General features: G+C 46.9%; 1 protein-coding gene across 2 annotated transcripts in view; it reads left to right on the forward strand.

Annotated features, from left to right (window-relative positions):
• The window catches only part of DCTN5 (dynactin subunit 5), a 31,690-nt gene extending 28,327 nt beyond the window's left edge, over positions 1-3,363 (forward strand). For both annotated transcript variants that reach the window (XM_054714435.1, XM_054714436.1), the window contains one exon: positions 1,773-3,363. In XM_054714435.1, the coding sequence (XP_054570410.1) occupies positions 1,773-1,870 (98 nt within the window). In that variant the 3' untranslated portion in view covers positions 1,871-3,363. The remainder of the gene's footprint in view (positions 1-1,772) is intronic.
• The last annotated feature ends 12,321 nt before the right edge of the window (positions 3,364-15,684 follow it).

The raw sequence follows: 15,684 nt of genomic DNA on the forward strand, positions 1-15,684 counted from the left end.
GTCAGCCATAAGTTGGTTCTAAGGACCTTTAATAAGTTAAAAGAGATTAAGAGATTTCTCTAGCAATGCACTTTTTTTTAAAGATTGAGGGATGAAGGGAGGGAGTGGGGGAGAGAGTTATGAGATCTTAAATATCACAAGGAGCTAAAAATCTGAATGTTTATGTGATATCTCTGAATTACTAAATGTTGGCTACTAACTTTTTAAAAATATATTTTTATTAATTTTAGAGAGGAAGGAAGAGGGAGAGAGAGATAGAAACATCAATGATGAGAGAGAATCATTGATTGGCTGCCTCTTGCACTCTTCCCACTGGGGATCGAGCCCGCAACCTGGACATGTGCCCTTGAACGGAATCGAACCTGGGATCCTTTAGTCCACAGGTCGATGCTCTATCCACTGAGCCAAACCGGCTAGGGCTTGGCTACTAATTTTTAAGAAAGATTAAATACTGAGCAGACCAAACGTATTTTCAAACCTAACATGGGCTGCTTATTTGTAAAAGGTCCCTGAATTATCAATTGTCCCCCCCAAAATTGTGTTAATTTTTTAGACCACTTTTTCTACCTGTTATTTTCTCTCACTGTGTATATATATATATATAAAAGTGCATATGTATGTGTTTGTATGTATATGAGTATATAGGTATATGGGTATATAATATGAATATATGAAACTGTTTATGCTTATATAAACAAAATCATACTCTTCTGTGTGGAAAGTTGCTTTCTTAACAGTACATTTTGGACATTTTTTTCTTGTCAGTATGTAGAGATTCACCTCATTCCTTTTTTTTTTTTTTAATTTTTTAAAATTGACTTTTAGAGGAAGAGGGAGAAAGGGAAACATCGATAGGCTGCCTCCGCATGTCCCTCACCGGGGATGGAGCCCACAACCCAGGCATGTGCCCTGACTGGTAATTGAACCAGCAACCTTTCAGTGCATAGGACAGCTCCCAACTAACTGAGCCACACTGTCCAGGGCACACCTCATTCCTTTGAATGCATAAATGTACCACAGCATAATTAGTCTGTGCCCTGTATAAGGTGTCATTAGAAGTTGTATAGTACCTGGGTTTTCATGATTAGGAACTGCTGCATTGATGCTTTTATATACCTTGTGCAATTGGGCAAGATTATGTGTGGAAAAGATACTTGAAGTTGGATTGTCAGATCACAGGGTATGAACTTGTAAAAGTTTTGCTAGCTATTCCTTAATTACTCCTCAAAATGGCCATATGAGTTTACACTTCCAGCCATAGCGTAGAGAGTGCCTCTCTCCTGCATATCCTTCAATCTGAGGCCCATCTTTTCTCTCCCTGTATATAGCACATTTCTGTTCTACTCTGACCCATATTTTGTCTGGTGCATGTTGGATTCATTCCATTGTATGAATAGCAGGGCAGTTTCTTACCTTGAGAATGCACACTCTGACTTGCCCAGGAGGTGTCACCCCAGAATCCAAGGGATGGACCAGTCCTTGTCTGGAACAACCCCTGATGTAGTCAGAGTTGCCTTAACTTCAGATCATGCAATAATGTGCTAAGCTCTTTTACTTGGAATAGATTTCTCCATTTTGAGAGCAGTATTATTTATTTCCCCACAAATAAACATTCTTATCGTCCAGAAGGTGGTCAGTGGAAGTATTCTGTTAGCACCAAAGATGGAAAACCTAGTATATTGACGAAAGAAAAGGCTCTCTAGGGGTTTAAACGGGACTCAGCTGCAGGCCTCCCTGGCTCCCCATGCTTGACCAGGTCTTTCTTTCCCCAGGACTCTTCTCTGGGGAGCTTCCCGAATGTACCCAGGAGCTGATGATCGATGTCACCAAGAGCTACTACCAGAAGTTTTTGCCCTTGACTCAGGTCTAATGTCTCTGTCTCATGTGTTGAATTTGCTTGAGCTCTAAGATGAACTTGGGGACAGAGTGAGCCAGTCAGCATCTACAATGAGCTCTTAGTCTTTGACACCTTCTACCCACCCTTTTTTGTTGTTGTTGGGTGTTTTAATTCTTACGAATTTCTCAATCATCCTCGGCTCTGAGCTCCTAAGACTTTAATAATAGACCATCTGGAGGCGTTGTCTCCAAAAGCTCCGCTTAAACCGTACCTATTAACAGTCACTTCTTACCGTTATCTGTGGGACACAGAATCATCTGTTCGTAGCACTCCCACTCTTGGTCCTGTGCATGGCTGGGTGCTGCTGAGACAGGCTGCAGAGCAGGGCACTCTGTCCAGCATGGCAGTCATGAAGCCAGTGTGCTGCTTGTGGCCATGAGTTCCCCACCGTGAGACCCACTCACATGGGTCGCTCTCAGCTTTCCTGTTGCTAACACATTTGGCCAGTTGCTGCAATTGCTCATACTTGTGAAGAAAAAGTGTTTGTGGATTTTCAGGGCCCGGATTCCTGTTGGCTACTGAAACATGGAAGGGTGGTTAGTATTTCTCTTTCCCAAATGACCTGAACTGTCATTTTTAAAAAATTTTAAAAATTGATTTCAGATAGGAAGGGAGAGGGAGAGAGGGATAGAAACATCCAGGATGAGAGAGAATCATTGATCGGCTGCCTCCTGCACGCCCCCCACTGGGGATGGAGCCTGCAACCAAGCATGTGCCCTTGACTGGAATCGAACCCGGAACCCTTCAGTCCGCAGGCCGATGCTCTATCCACTGAGCCAAACCGGCCAGGGCCTGAACTGTCATTTTAACCAGGGGTGACTAAGAAAAGACTTTCTAGCATTCTGTTGTAGGGCCACTGGCTTTCACTAGAAGGAGGACCCTCAGTACCCAGATTTGATTTTTGCGAAGTCCCAGGTTTGAGTCTCCCATGTGGATGGACTGGTCAGGCAGCCACTCCTTGCCTCAGGGTATTTGGGGGCAGCAGTATGTCTTATTTCACTGAAGACATGACATTTGTGACAATTGTTCCCTGGCCTAGAACTATTTGATCCACCCTGTATTTGCTGTAAACCTTACAATTCAGACCAAACTATCTGTATACACAGGGGCCTCTTAAGTCACTCTGTGGCAGAGTCCCGAGCAGTCAGAGAGGTCGCCAGTGCCATTCATCTTGTCTTCTGGGTAATAGTGCAACACTCCCTCGTTCTGCTCTGACCTCTTGGTTTAGAAGGAGGATTAGAAGTGAAGGCCAGGGGATGTTGGCCTTGCTTAATGCTCTGATTCTTCTGTGAGGAGGGTGGGACAATTCAGCCTTGGAGTTAAGATCTAGCAGGAGCTGTATTGATTCAATATCCAGCTGTGGGGTTGGCAGCTGTATGTAATTATCTTTACTCATTCAATGTAAAACTGCTTTCTGCTTTGTCTTTTTTTTATGTTTGTACATTAAAAGATTGACAAGCAAACAACTCATTTGAAGTGATCACTCTTGCCCTCCAGCGATGGCTACCTCTATTCTTCGAGCACTTTACTGTCTGCTGGGAACCTTTCTGCTCACACCGACCCTGTAAAGTGGATGTTATTGTCACTTTACAGATGAGACTATTAGGTAACTTGGTCCAATACAAGGAGTAGCTGACCCAGGAGCCACAGCACTGTCTGTCTGGCTCTAGAGCCCAGGCTCCTCAGAAGGGACAAGCTTGCCCTTGGAGCACACCTGCTGTGCTTCTGGTTGTACCAGCCGCCTGTGATAATTGCACGTGTTTTTACCATACCCTGGCTTCTCCTCCAGCTCCCTTCTCCTTTTGTGCCACAAAAAAGGTGCATCTTAGAGTTGGCAGAATATAACCTGTTGCTCACTAGAGAAATCTTCCAGGGCATGTCCAACAGATTTCCATCCTACCTGTGTTTGGATAGCTTACCACTTTATGCAACTAACTGTCCATTTTCTTTTGTAATTTTTTTCCACCTTTATCTATATCATAAAAGGCCTGTGGTCATGACGCCGTAATGGCGGAGCGACCAAACAACCAGTCTAATCCTCCTTCTAAACCGTGGGCTGGGACTCGCAGCTCGTGCTGCAAGGCAGGGCTCATGCGGGACAGATCTGGGTCTCGCGCGATTTCACGCGCTGGGCCTCTAGTTGAAATATAATTGCCATAATTTTTTGACTGCCCATTTTGTTGGGGAACAATGCAAACTAAGAGAACGTGGGAAGGGGGTTGAGTCTCCTAAAACAAAAACAATTTTAAAATCTTTAAGTATATGATTCCAGAAGTCCAGCCCAGTTAGGAAAGAAGGGCCATGTAATGAAGTATGTCTTCTCACTCCAGAATCCCAGAGGCCACCACTCTGGGCAGGTTCTGGTCTCTCCTGGCAGAGGCAGCCTGTATATGCACAAGCAGGTGTGTACTAGTATATGTGCACACACCGGCCCCTCCATGATCATACAAGTGCGATCACACATGAGCTGTGCTGTTCTGCACCTCACTGCTCTGAATCAACAATCTACTTTAGAAATTGCTCCGTATTGGCACACACTGGTGATTAAAATAGCCATTGCTAACACATAGTGTTTACCACATACCAGGCACTCTTCTGAGTTCTTTTACATTTGTTAATTCATCTAATCTCCACAGCCACCATGAGGTCGGTGCACTTTTTCTCCCCAAGGAACAGAGGTTAAGTCAAGTGCCCAAATTTATGGAGCTCATGCAACAGTGAACCTAAGCATTCTGCCTCTATAGTCCATGCTTTTAGTTACTGTGCTGGAATCCTTCCCAGTTACACCTTTCATTGCCCCAGAATGTGCCATCTGGCTGTACAGAAAGCTGAGAAAACGAGTATTTTGGTTTTTCAGGCAGGCAAGAGAAGGGGATTGGGAATAGGTTTGGGGTGAACCATCTAACGATGTCTGCCACAGGCAAGAAGCCTAGTGTCTCCTCTGAGAAGGTAGTCTCCTTGCATTGTGCCCTGCTGTCTTGTAGCTACACCTGTGGTCTGAGTAGTTAAATGCGAGCAGGTGTCTTAGGATAATTATCTTGCTTTCAGTCATTAATAGTGTCTGAAAATTCTGTACCATACGGTTGGCACTCCATAGAGGAATGTACAAACTAGTTGAAATAAAAATCCAATTAAAACCACTTTGTTACAAGTGACAAATCTAGCTTGAACCAGTTTAAGCAAAAAAAGGGATTTTATTGGCTTACACAACAAATCATGGAAAAAACTTGCTTGGGAGGCAATGAGATATGAACCTTGGGTAAGTTACTCAGTCTCTGTGTTCTGAGCTGTACAATGGGAATTCCAGTGGCACCCTGTAGGGTTGGTGCAGATGAAATGAGGCGTTGTATGTAAAAATTAAGGAGAGTTCCTCGCACTTAGAAGGAAGTAATAACATCGTCATTGAAAGGACAGTAGTATTCTGAGATTTAAGCCCCATCAGGACTGTTTGTTTTTATATATTTTTCATCTTCACATTAATAAAGGTACAGATGTGGCTGCTGTAACAGATCATCGAAATACAGTGGCTCAAACAAGCTAGAAGGTCATTTCTCTCTCACCTAACAGTGCAGGGGTAGGCAGGTGATCCAGGGTAGGTCGGTGGCTGGGTTCTTCCATGTCACCAGGCCCCCAAGTTCATACTATTTGTCACATGGCAACATTTAGCAATAAGGGCGATGGTAAATTTAGTCTCCAGCTGGGCAGCAAACACTGAGGACATTGGGAGACAAAGCAAGCTCTCCCAGCTGTGTCTTGCTTCCTTTTCTCCGACTGTAAGTGGGCTTTGTCCATGCACTGGGGCAGGTGGCAGCTGACATCTCCAGATTGACGTCCTCCCAGCGCGATGACCCTGAAATAAAGGTTTCTTCCCTCCAGTTCTAATTCGGAAAATCCAAGAGAAAGATTCTCAGTGGTTTGTTGTGACTCCCATGCCCTCTTTGATCACTCCCTGTGGCCAAGGGTGTACAGCACCTTAATAAATCTGATCTGGGCCATGACCTTTCCTTCATCCCTTCATGGTGGAGAAATAGCATAGCCCACTAACAAAACAAGGTGCTGAGAAGACCAAAACACCAACTACTGCAAAACCAGTCTGCATGGACTGGTACTGTTTGAAAGTGTGTTGAAGGTTCTAAGTGTGTGTACTGGGAAAGGCCAGCTGGACTCTGTCTCCATGGGGCGCTTCCCCGGGGACAACCTGTCATCAGACAATTACTTCACCATCCCAGAGAAGAAAGTGTCTTTGTCTTCTGAATACTCCCAGTAGAGCGGGCAGATGGGAGAGCCCCTGGTTGGGACTCTTTCCAGTTGGCTTGGGACAGGGGGAATTAATGGCTCATTAGCTTATAAGGTCAGGATTAGATTGGGTGTCAGACTGGATCCTAGAACTCACAACAGCATTGTCAGGGGCCTGTCTCTTCAGCGCTCTATGCTGCTTTCCTCAGGCTTCATGAGTGACCCCCATAGCTCGTTATTGGTAGAAAGAGCTCCTCTTCCCTGACAAAACCCCTGGACCTGGCTGTCATTGGTCTAAAACGGAGGTATCCAGCCTCAAGGAATCATTGTGGCCAGGAAGATAGAATACACTGTTCGGGTAGGCCTGGGGCACATACGCATGTGGACTGAGAGTTGGGGCTGGTGGTGGTATTGGGGGGGAGGTGATAGTACCAGAAGAGGGAAGAATGGGTGCCAACAGGAAAAACCATCAGATGTCCAGGTCAGGCCTTTTCCTTTTCTCTGGATGTCTTCACTTTTCTCTTTCTCCCTGCCTACCCTTACCCCTGCCCAGTCTAGCACTCTTGGTCTTGGGAGGGGAGGGGTACCTCCTGAGTGGTGCCTGGGCCTAGATTAGGGGGCACAGAGAGGATGAAGCTTGTCCAAAGTAGAATATTCAATAAAGAGCCTTTTGGAGGATGCTCCTGTGCTTGGAACTGCTTCTTTATGGACCTGTAGTACCTATGGCGGGGTCCTTGTCAAGGTCTAGGCAGAATTCTAGTTATTGTCTGAATCCACACTAGCCATGAGCTCCTGAGGTGGCAGTATCCAGCACATACTTAATGGGGTGATTACTTGAATGTGAATCCCCCTTCTCGCTAACTTCCCCCTAGGCCAGATAAGTCACATTGCAGGACCCCAGGTGCAGGGAACAAGGTTGACTGGTTGACTTGTGAGCCTCCTGTTTGTTGACAGATTCTGTTCCACATGGCTGCATGGGGCCCTTGTGGTTGGTTGGGATCTGTGGTGGCTTCTGAAATAATCATTCTGCATGAGCCAATTCATTCAGAGCCTAAGGCCACAGTTCCTTTCTTAGTCACTCTGACCCATTTCGGTAATGGCAGACTTGAAATAAATCAGACAAACATTGCTCCTATTTAACACATCCTTGGGAGTTTCTTTGCATAAAGGAGAGATCTTGTTGGCTAGGGAGGCCTTTTTTCGCACCTTGATCTGGCTGGTGAGAGCCACAGGTATTCAGAACACGGAGCCCCAACCGTGTTCTGACTCGACCTCAGCTAATCTCCAGGACAGATTGGCATCTCACAGACCTGGATGGTTGCCATGGGTGGTCAGATCTAGCTGGTTGATCTGGGATAGCTTCTGTGGAGCTGCAAGTCCCCTGAAACAGCACTGGCAGTGTTGGGACAGTGTGGCCAGATGCCTGGTCATTTCAAAACAGGTGTTAGCAAAATGTGCTGCCAGCTTAGACCAGCTCCCATAGTCCCTGGTCAATGAAGCACTTCTCAAGCCCGCAGGGAGGGGGGATGCTTTTGTAGAACATGCACTTGCTGCCCTTTAGGGCAGGGAAGAGGGGCCCACCATCATGCTACATCACTCATTTATTACTTACTGAGCCACTGCTGACTTCCAGGCACTGCCCTAGGTCCTGGGGATACAGTGGAGAATAAGATGGAGCCAGGCCCTGCCCATAGGGATCTTACAGCGTAGTGGCGGGGGGCGGGGGGAGCCAAGGAAACAAACTAGAGGTCTGTGAGGGAGGCCTGAGGGTCCTTTCTTGAGGGTCATCACAGTGGGGAAGAACACGGGTGTTGGAGGTAGCAGATCAAATCCTAGTCCTGCACTTTGGGGCAAGTTGTCTCTCTTGAGGAACCTCAGATTTCAGATTTCTCGTTTATAAAATAGGGAAGATATATAAGGGTTGTGATGAGGATTTAAATGCATTCATATATGTAAAGCAGGATTTTGACTCAGGGTAAGCACTCAATAAATGGTAGATTTTTGTTTTGTTATATCACCTGAAGATATTTTTCCATTGATTTTTAGAGAGTGGAAGGAAGGAGGAGGGAAGGAGAGAGAAACATCGATATGAAAGAGGCATTTATATATATATATTATATATATTATATATATTACACACACACACACACACACACACACACACACACACACACACAAAGATATATTTTTATTTCAAAGAGGGAGAAGGAGAGAGAGATAGAAACATCCAGGATGAGAGAGAATCATTGATTGGCTGCCTCCTGCACATCCCCTACTGGGGATTGAGCCTGCAACCCAGGCATGTGCCTTGACAGGGAATCGAACCATGACCTCCTGGCTCATATGTCGATGCTCAACCACTGAGCCACGATGGCAAGGCAGAGAGACATACTAGTATTGATTAGTGGCCTCCTACACATGCCCCAACTGGGGCCAGGGATTGAGCCTACAACCAAGGTATGTGCTCTTTACCGAATCAAACCTGGGACCCTTCAGTCCTCGGGCAGATGCTCTATCCACTGAGCCCAACAGGCTAGGGCAGTGGTCTGCAAACTCATTAGTCAACAGAGCCAAATATCAACAGTACAATGATGGAAATTTCTTTTGAGAGCCAAATTTTTTAAACTTAAACTATATAGGTAGGTACATTGTTATTAACTTAATTAGGGTACTCCTAAGCTGGCCTTTGCTAAAAACTCAAGGGGCTAAAGAGCTGCATGTGGCTCGCGAGCCGCAGTTTGCCGACCACTGGGCTAGGGCAATAAATGGTCGTTTTAACTACTATTATTAGGATACACCTTGAGTGAAACCCCTTATCGTATAGGTATAGCACTCATTTTTAAAATTTTGAGATTAAGAACAACTTTCCTTTATAATTAGTCTGCCACAATGAAGAGATGGGGAAAAGGAATCACCCTTCCTTGCTTTGCATCTGTGGGATGCTAAGCATGTATTTGAAAACATTGAATCCTCCCAACTGTCAAAAAAGTATGAATTTTTACAACTCATTATACAGAGGAGGAAACTGCTAGAAAAGTAAGTTATCCCAGGGTCACACAGCTAATAAATGGCTGAGCTGGAATTAAAGCCAGGTCTTATCCCACTGCAAAATCTTTGTTTTATGCAGCTCCTCCTATGCTCTGGGCCTCCAAAGCACTTGGCCCTGAGGACTACACTTGCTGTCCAGTCAGTTAATCCTTAGTTTTCCTTGGTGGGTTGGCCCCAGCTGCTTCATTATGCACTCTGAAGGGAGGAGAGTTAGCACAGGACATCCTGGTTCCCCAAAGAGATGAAACTGCTTGTTCTGTGTACACCAGGCACATGGTTCATGCACATGAAAATCAAGAAAAGAAGGAGTGGAGTCCACATTCTGCCTTTCAGTCCTTGGGTATAGACCTTAGCCTATGGTTCTTCTTGGCCCCACCTACTTGTTCCCTTTCAGCTGCATTTATCTCAGCCTTTGGGGTCTGCTGGCTGCTCTCTGATTTCCCAGGGAGCCGCAAGAGCCCGAGGGAGCAGTAGGGCCAGAGCCGAGGGGGAGAACAAGGAAACGAGAGCCCGGGGACAGAAAAGCCCTGCTGGAGAGTCTGAGCATCCTGGGAGTAGGCATGGGTTCATTTACTTCAGTAACGACAAGGACACGACGTGTGCCTGGTGCTGTTTGAAGTGCTGTACTCACAGAGCCTCTTCACGAGGGCCTGGGAGATAGGCACGCCATCTAGACAGAATCCTAGGAGATGGGCACCATCATTATCTCCATTGTGTAGACGTGGGCATTGGGGCACAGAAAGGCCACACAGCTAGGGAGGGGCTGGCATTTGAACCTAGGATTCTTTAGTCTATGAGTTTATTAACTTTATTTTAAAGAAATAGATTTTTATTGACTTCAGAGAGGAAGGGAGAAGGAGAATGAGAGAAACATTAATGATGAGAGAGAATCATTGATCGGCTGCCTCCTGCACACCCCACACTGAGGATTGAGCCTGTAACCCTGGCATGTGCCCCTGACTGGGAATCGAATGGTGACTTCCTGGTTCATAGGTCGACATTCAGTGCCGGCTGGGCAGTCCATTAGTTGAACCAATATGTCATTGTTTTTTGAGGGAAGGAATGAGCAAGTGAACAAATGAGTCTGGGGTTTGGGGCTTGCCAGACCAGGTCCAAGGAGGCAGTGTGCAGAGAGCCAGTGGACAGCAGGTGTGCTTTGGAGTCAACAGGGATGGGTTGGAATTCAGGCTCTGTCGCTTGATGTCTATGTGACCCTGGGCGAGTAACTTAATCCAGAAGTGCTCCTTTCTTCATCTTCAAATGGGCACAATAATGCTTCTCTCCTGGGCTCTTTGTGAAGGTTGAACAAGATCACTTCTGTAAAGCTCTTAGCCCCATGTGTGGCATACAGTAGGTGCTCAGTAAGGGCTCACTGTTACAGTATTTTTACTGAACACTATGCAGATCGATTGTATTAACAGGGCATCACTGCACCTATATGAAATTGAAACTCCATGTTGACAAGGATTAGAAGGGAAATGAAAATAGCTGTTAAAAATGAAAAGGAGCCCTAACCGGTTTGGCTCAGTGGATAGAGAGTCCGCCTGCGGACTCAAAAGTCCCAGGTTCGATTCCGGTCAAGGGCATGTACCTTGGTTTCGGGCACATCCCCAGTGGGAGGTATGCAGGAGGCAGCTGATTGATGTTTCTCTCTCATCAATGTTTCTAACTCTCCCTATCCCTTCCTCTCTGTAAAAAAATCAATAAAATGTATTTTTTAAAAAGTGAAAAGGAATTAAAGGAAGTTTCTTCATTATTTTTTTAGTGTTTCTAAATGGAACAAATAAAACAGACATGCAGTGGGTGTTCAGGCCTTTAAATGTATGAATGAAAAACACTCTAACGTATTTTTATTGGTTGAGTACATTGCTTAAAGCTCTGATCTGCCTGGCCAATGTGGCTCAGTGGTTGAGCTTCAACCTATGAACCAGGAGGTCAGGGCACATGCCCAGGATGCAGGCTTGATCCCCAGTGTCGGGTGTGCAGGAGGCAGCTGATCAATGATTCTCATCATTGATGTTTCTATCTCTCTCCTTTCCTCTGAAATCAATAAAAAAAATACAACAAAAACTCTGACCTTAGGAGAGTGGATAGCTACCCTTGGGGTTTGTTACTGGACAGGGTCTGTGCAGAAAAGAGTTAATGTAGCAGGCCTCAAATGGAAGCCCTGTAAATGCTGAATTTTCTGCTAGGGGTTTGAGTAAATTTGCAATGAGAAAAAAGGAAAAAATTTTAAAACATGACTTTGTATTTTTGTTGCTGTTGTATCGTGATATATGATAACGTTGATTTAAAATATTATATGCTTATAACTTCATAAATGCTAGAGGAATCATCCCAATCAAAGAAAGATACAATTAAATTAAGGTGTTGGTGGTATACAACTTTTTTGCTTTTTGCTAGCAGCGAGTTATAATTTAAATTCTTTGGGTATTAAAACCATAACAAATCTCCATAACTGATGATTGTTGCTATGATTTGGTCTGTTGGCACCTCTGGAAGTGGGAGACAACAGGAACAGAGAGGCAATCTCTGGATAGAAATGCACATCTGGAAACTGAAAATGCAGTTAAATTGATAATGAGCCTTTGCTGAAATCAAATGTCTGACCCAGAGTGACTGATGACTACCCAGTTTGATGTGCGTATTTTTGGGTGGGTCAGTTTGGACTCTAAGACGGACAAGATAAAAAGGAAGCGCCCAGCCGGTCTGGCTCAGTGGTTGAGCATGGACCCATGAACCAAGAGGTTACCAGTTCAATTCCCAGTCAGGGCACATGCCTGGTTGTAGGCTCAATCCCCAGTAGGGGGTGTGCAGGAGGCAACCAATAGGTGTGTTTCTCTCATATATTTTTTTAAAATATATTTTATTGATTTTTTTTTTTTTTTTTTTTTACAGAGAGAAAGGGAGAGGGATAAAGAGTTAGAAACATCGATGAGAGAGAAACATCGATCAGCTGCCTCCTGCACACTCCCCACTGGGTATGTGCCCACAACCAAGGTACACGCCCTTGACCGGAATCGAACCTGGGACCCTTGAGTCCGCAGGCCGACGCTTTATCCACTGAGCCAAACTGGTTAGGGCTCTCTCATATTTTTTATAAAAAGACTAGAGGCCTGGTGCACAACATTCGTGCACTCGAGCAGGGAGGGGGGCTCAGCCCGGCCTGTACCCTCTTGCAGTCTAGGAGCCCTTGGAGGATGTCTGACGGACAGCTTAGGGAGTGGGCCTAAGCCGGCAGTCGGACATCCTTAGCATTGCCTTGGAGGTGGGAAAGGCTCCTGTCACTGCGGCTGCGCTCGCCAGCCGTGAGCCCAGCTCAGAGCTTCTGGCTGAGCGGTGGTCCCCCTGTGGGAGCGCACTGACCATCAGGGGGCAGCTCCTACATTAGTGTCTGCCCCCTGGTGGTCAATGCGTGTCATAGCGAGCAGTCATTATGCTGTTTGGTCGATTTGCATATTAGCCTTTTATTATATAGGAGGAGAAGGAAGCTGTGCTTGTCACTTGGATTTGGACTTTCTGGCACTGCAGCACACCTTTGCTGCTGTTGAAGGAAAGCAGCTGGCTCATTTGGAATCCCAATTTCACCGATCCTGATCACTGGCACCCGACTAGAAGCTGAAAATGCAGACTGGCTGCTCGTGCCTTTTCAGCCTCTGCGGGAGCTGTGCTGGATTGAAAGCAGACACAGGCTCCGTGAGCAGGACTCAGGCCTTGGGGCACTGGAGACTCAGGATCCCCTCTGTGGAGCTCTGAATTAGGAAATGTGTGTCGCAGATGCTGGCGGGGCCATTTGGGTTACATACACATGCCATAGAAAGGGCTTGCTCTCTGATGGGATCATCTAAAATCAAGCTGCTGATCAGCTCTTTATCTCTGATCAGTGGCTAATTGCATCCTAACTTGTGATCCTGGCCAAAAGCTGTCAGTTAGAGCACACATTACAGGGACTGTGACCCCTCTGTCTGCTTTTGACAGATCAGCCTCTGGGCCTCCTTTTGGGTTATTGCATTGTTCAGCTTTCTGGATTGCTGCAACTTGCCACAATGGGTTGATAGCCTGACTCTGCTTTCCTATTTCACCTGACACAGACACCTTAGGAAGGCAGGGTGATTATTCATATACTAGTAGCCCTGTGCACGAATCCATGCACCAGTAGCTTGCCAGTAGCTTGCTGCCGCCCTCCTGTAGCTCTCCGCCCGCTGCTCTGCCCTCCTGTAGCTCCCTCTGCCCCCCCCCCCGCCCTCTCCCCTCATAGCTTGCTGCCCTGCCCCCTCCTGTAGCTCTCCGCCACCCGCTTGTAGCTAGCTGCCCCATCCTCCTGCTGATCTGTGATCCGGTTGTTATGCGGTTGGTTGTTACACTTCATGCCGTAACGACCATTTGCACGTTACATCTTTATTATATAGGATAGCTGTCTTTAGAAAGGGATTGATCTTTCCTAGGCTACTCTGTGGGTAAAGGGTAGGAGGTTATGTGGACCCATTTTGAAATTTTTGAAAATTCAGAGTTTCATCCTCTATTAATCTGCAAGGGCTGCCATTAACTACCACAGAGAGGGTGGCTTAAACAACCAAGATTTAGTTCCTCACAGTTCAGGAGGTCAGAAGTCCAAGATCAAGTTGTTGTCAGAGTTGGTTTCTCCTGAGGCCTCTCTCCTCGGCTTGCAGATGGCCACCTTCTTGCTGTACCTTCTCATGGTCACCCCTCTGTCTGTGTTGCCTATGTCCTAATCTCCTCTCATAAGGACACCTGTCACATTGGGTTAGGGCCCACCCGAATGCCTCCATTTTACCTTGATCACCTCTTTGAGGTCATATTCCGAGGTGCTGGGGTCAGGGCTCAGCATAGGAATCTGGGGAAGACAGCTCAGCCTTCACACAGCCTGACCAGCTCCTGAACATGTCTTTCTGGCTGAATGCTTTTATGCCTCTTTTGTATAATCCTTCCAGGCGAAAGGACTGGCTGAGAATAAGAGGTGATTGAACAAATGTAGCTCCTTGGTTGTGGTCAGACCCTGAGCCGTCTGTGAACTCCGAATGGTTGTCGGGTTCTTTCAGGTCAGTGAGAAGGCCTTGTCGCTGCCTGAGGAACACGAGTGAGAAGGAATGGGCATGGGGGCAAAGGTCTGTGTGTCTTTGTTCTCAGCACATGGCTGGGCTAGGAAAGAAGGAACCTGTCCAGAATTCCCGCAGGACAGGAAAAGGAGGGGACATCTCAACAGGAAAAAGCTCTGCAGGGAAAGTGAAGGGATGCCTGAGAATCAAGGGAAGCCAGGCAATGAAGAACACCCTCAATGCTGCAAAGCCAGAGGAGCTCGTACTCTGGGAGACGAGGAAAAGTTAGAAAATGAGGGAAAGAGAAGAACAAGGGAGAGACAAGAGATGAGGAAGTACCAGGGGAGAAGGGAGAGCCGGAGAGCCAGAGAGAGCCAGGGAGCCAGAGACAGCCAGGGAGAGCCAGAGGGAGCCAGGGAGAGCCAGAGAGCCAGGGAGAGCCAGAGAGAGCCAGGGAGAGCCAGAGACAGCCAGGAAGAGCCAGAGACAGCCAGGGAGAACCAGAGAGAGCCAGGGAGAGCCAGAGACAGCCAGGGAGAGCCAGAGAGAGCCAGGGAGAGCCAGAGAGAGCCAGGGAGAGCCAGAGACAGCCAGGGAGAGCCACAGACAGCCAGAGAGAGCCACAGACAGCCAGAGAGAGCCAGGGAGAGCCAGAGACAGCCAGGGAGAGCCAGAGACAGCCAGGGAGAGCCAGAGACAGCCAGGGAGAGCCAGGGGGAGCCAGAGAGAGCCAGGGGGAGCCAGAGAGCCAGTGAGAGCCAGTCAGGGAAAACCAAAAGAAGAAAAACCAGTCCGCGCTGAGCGGACTCTGAGCTCAGACTGCTGAGTCTGTGGTTACACCCGGCAGCACTGGCTATGACAACAGAGGAGGCTCCTGCACTCTCCATCAGAACACCTTCAAGTGCTGTCCACACTCCTGAGGTGCATAAACTGGTACCATGGACACGAAATATGGGAACAGCCTCCCTCCATGCAGCCTTCAGGCAATCCCTGGAAAACCAAGACTGAACAAAAAATTTTTAATTTTTAATATGTTTTTAATTGATTTTAAAGAGAGAAGAAGGGGGAGGAAGAGAGATAGAAACATCGAAGAGAGAGAAATACCAATCAGCTGCCTCATGCACTTCCCCTACTGGGGATCAAGGATGTGACCTCTTGGTTTATGGGTCGATTCTCATGCACTGAGCCACACTGGCTGGGCTGGACGAATTTTTCATACTGGCCTGGGAACTCTAGGGAGGGAGGTCCCATGGTAGGAGCTACCTACACTGGGGTGCTGTTAACTTCTACTGCCTGACGAATGTCTGTCCTTGGTGTACCCTAACATAATAAACTCATTTTCAGGGGGTTGTGCTCTGTGCCCATCACCGCACTGGCTCGGCCCTGTAGGCTTCAGGGCAGCTGGAACTGACAGGCCACAGCTGTGCTGTACCTGAGTTGATGCCT

Source organism: Eptesicus fuscus, chromosome 4, assembly GCF_027574615.1.
Source record: "Eptesicus fuscus isolate TK198812 chromosome 4, DD_ASM_mEF_20220401, whole genome shotgun sequence".
Taxonomy (NCBI): Eukaryota; Metazoa; Chordata; class Mammalia; order Chiroptera; family Vespertilionidae; genus Eptesicus; species Eptesicus fuscus.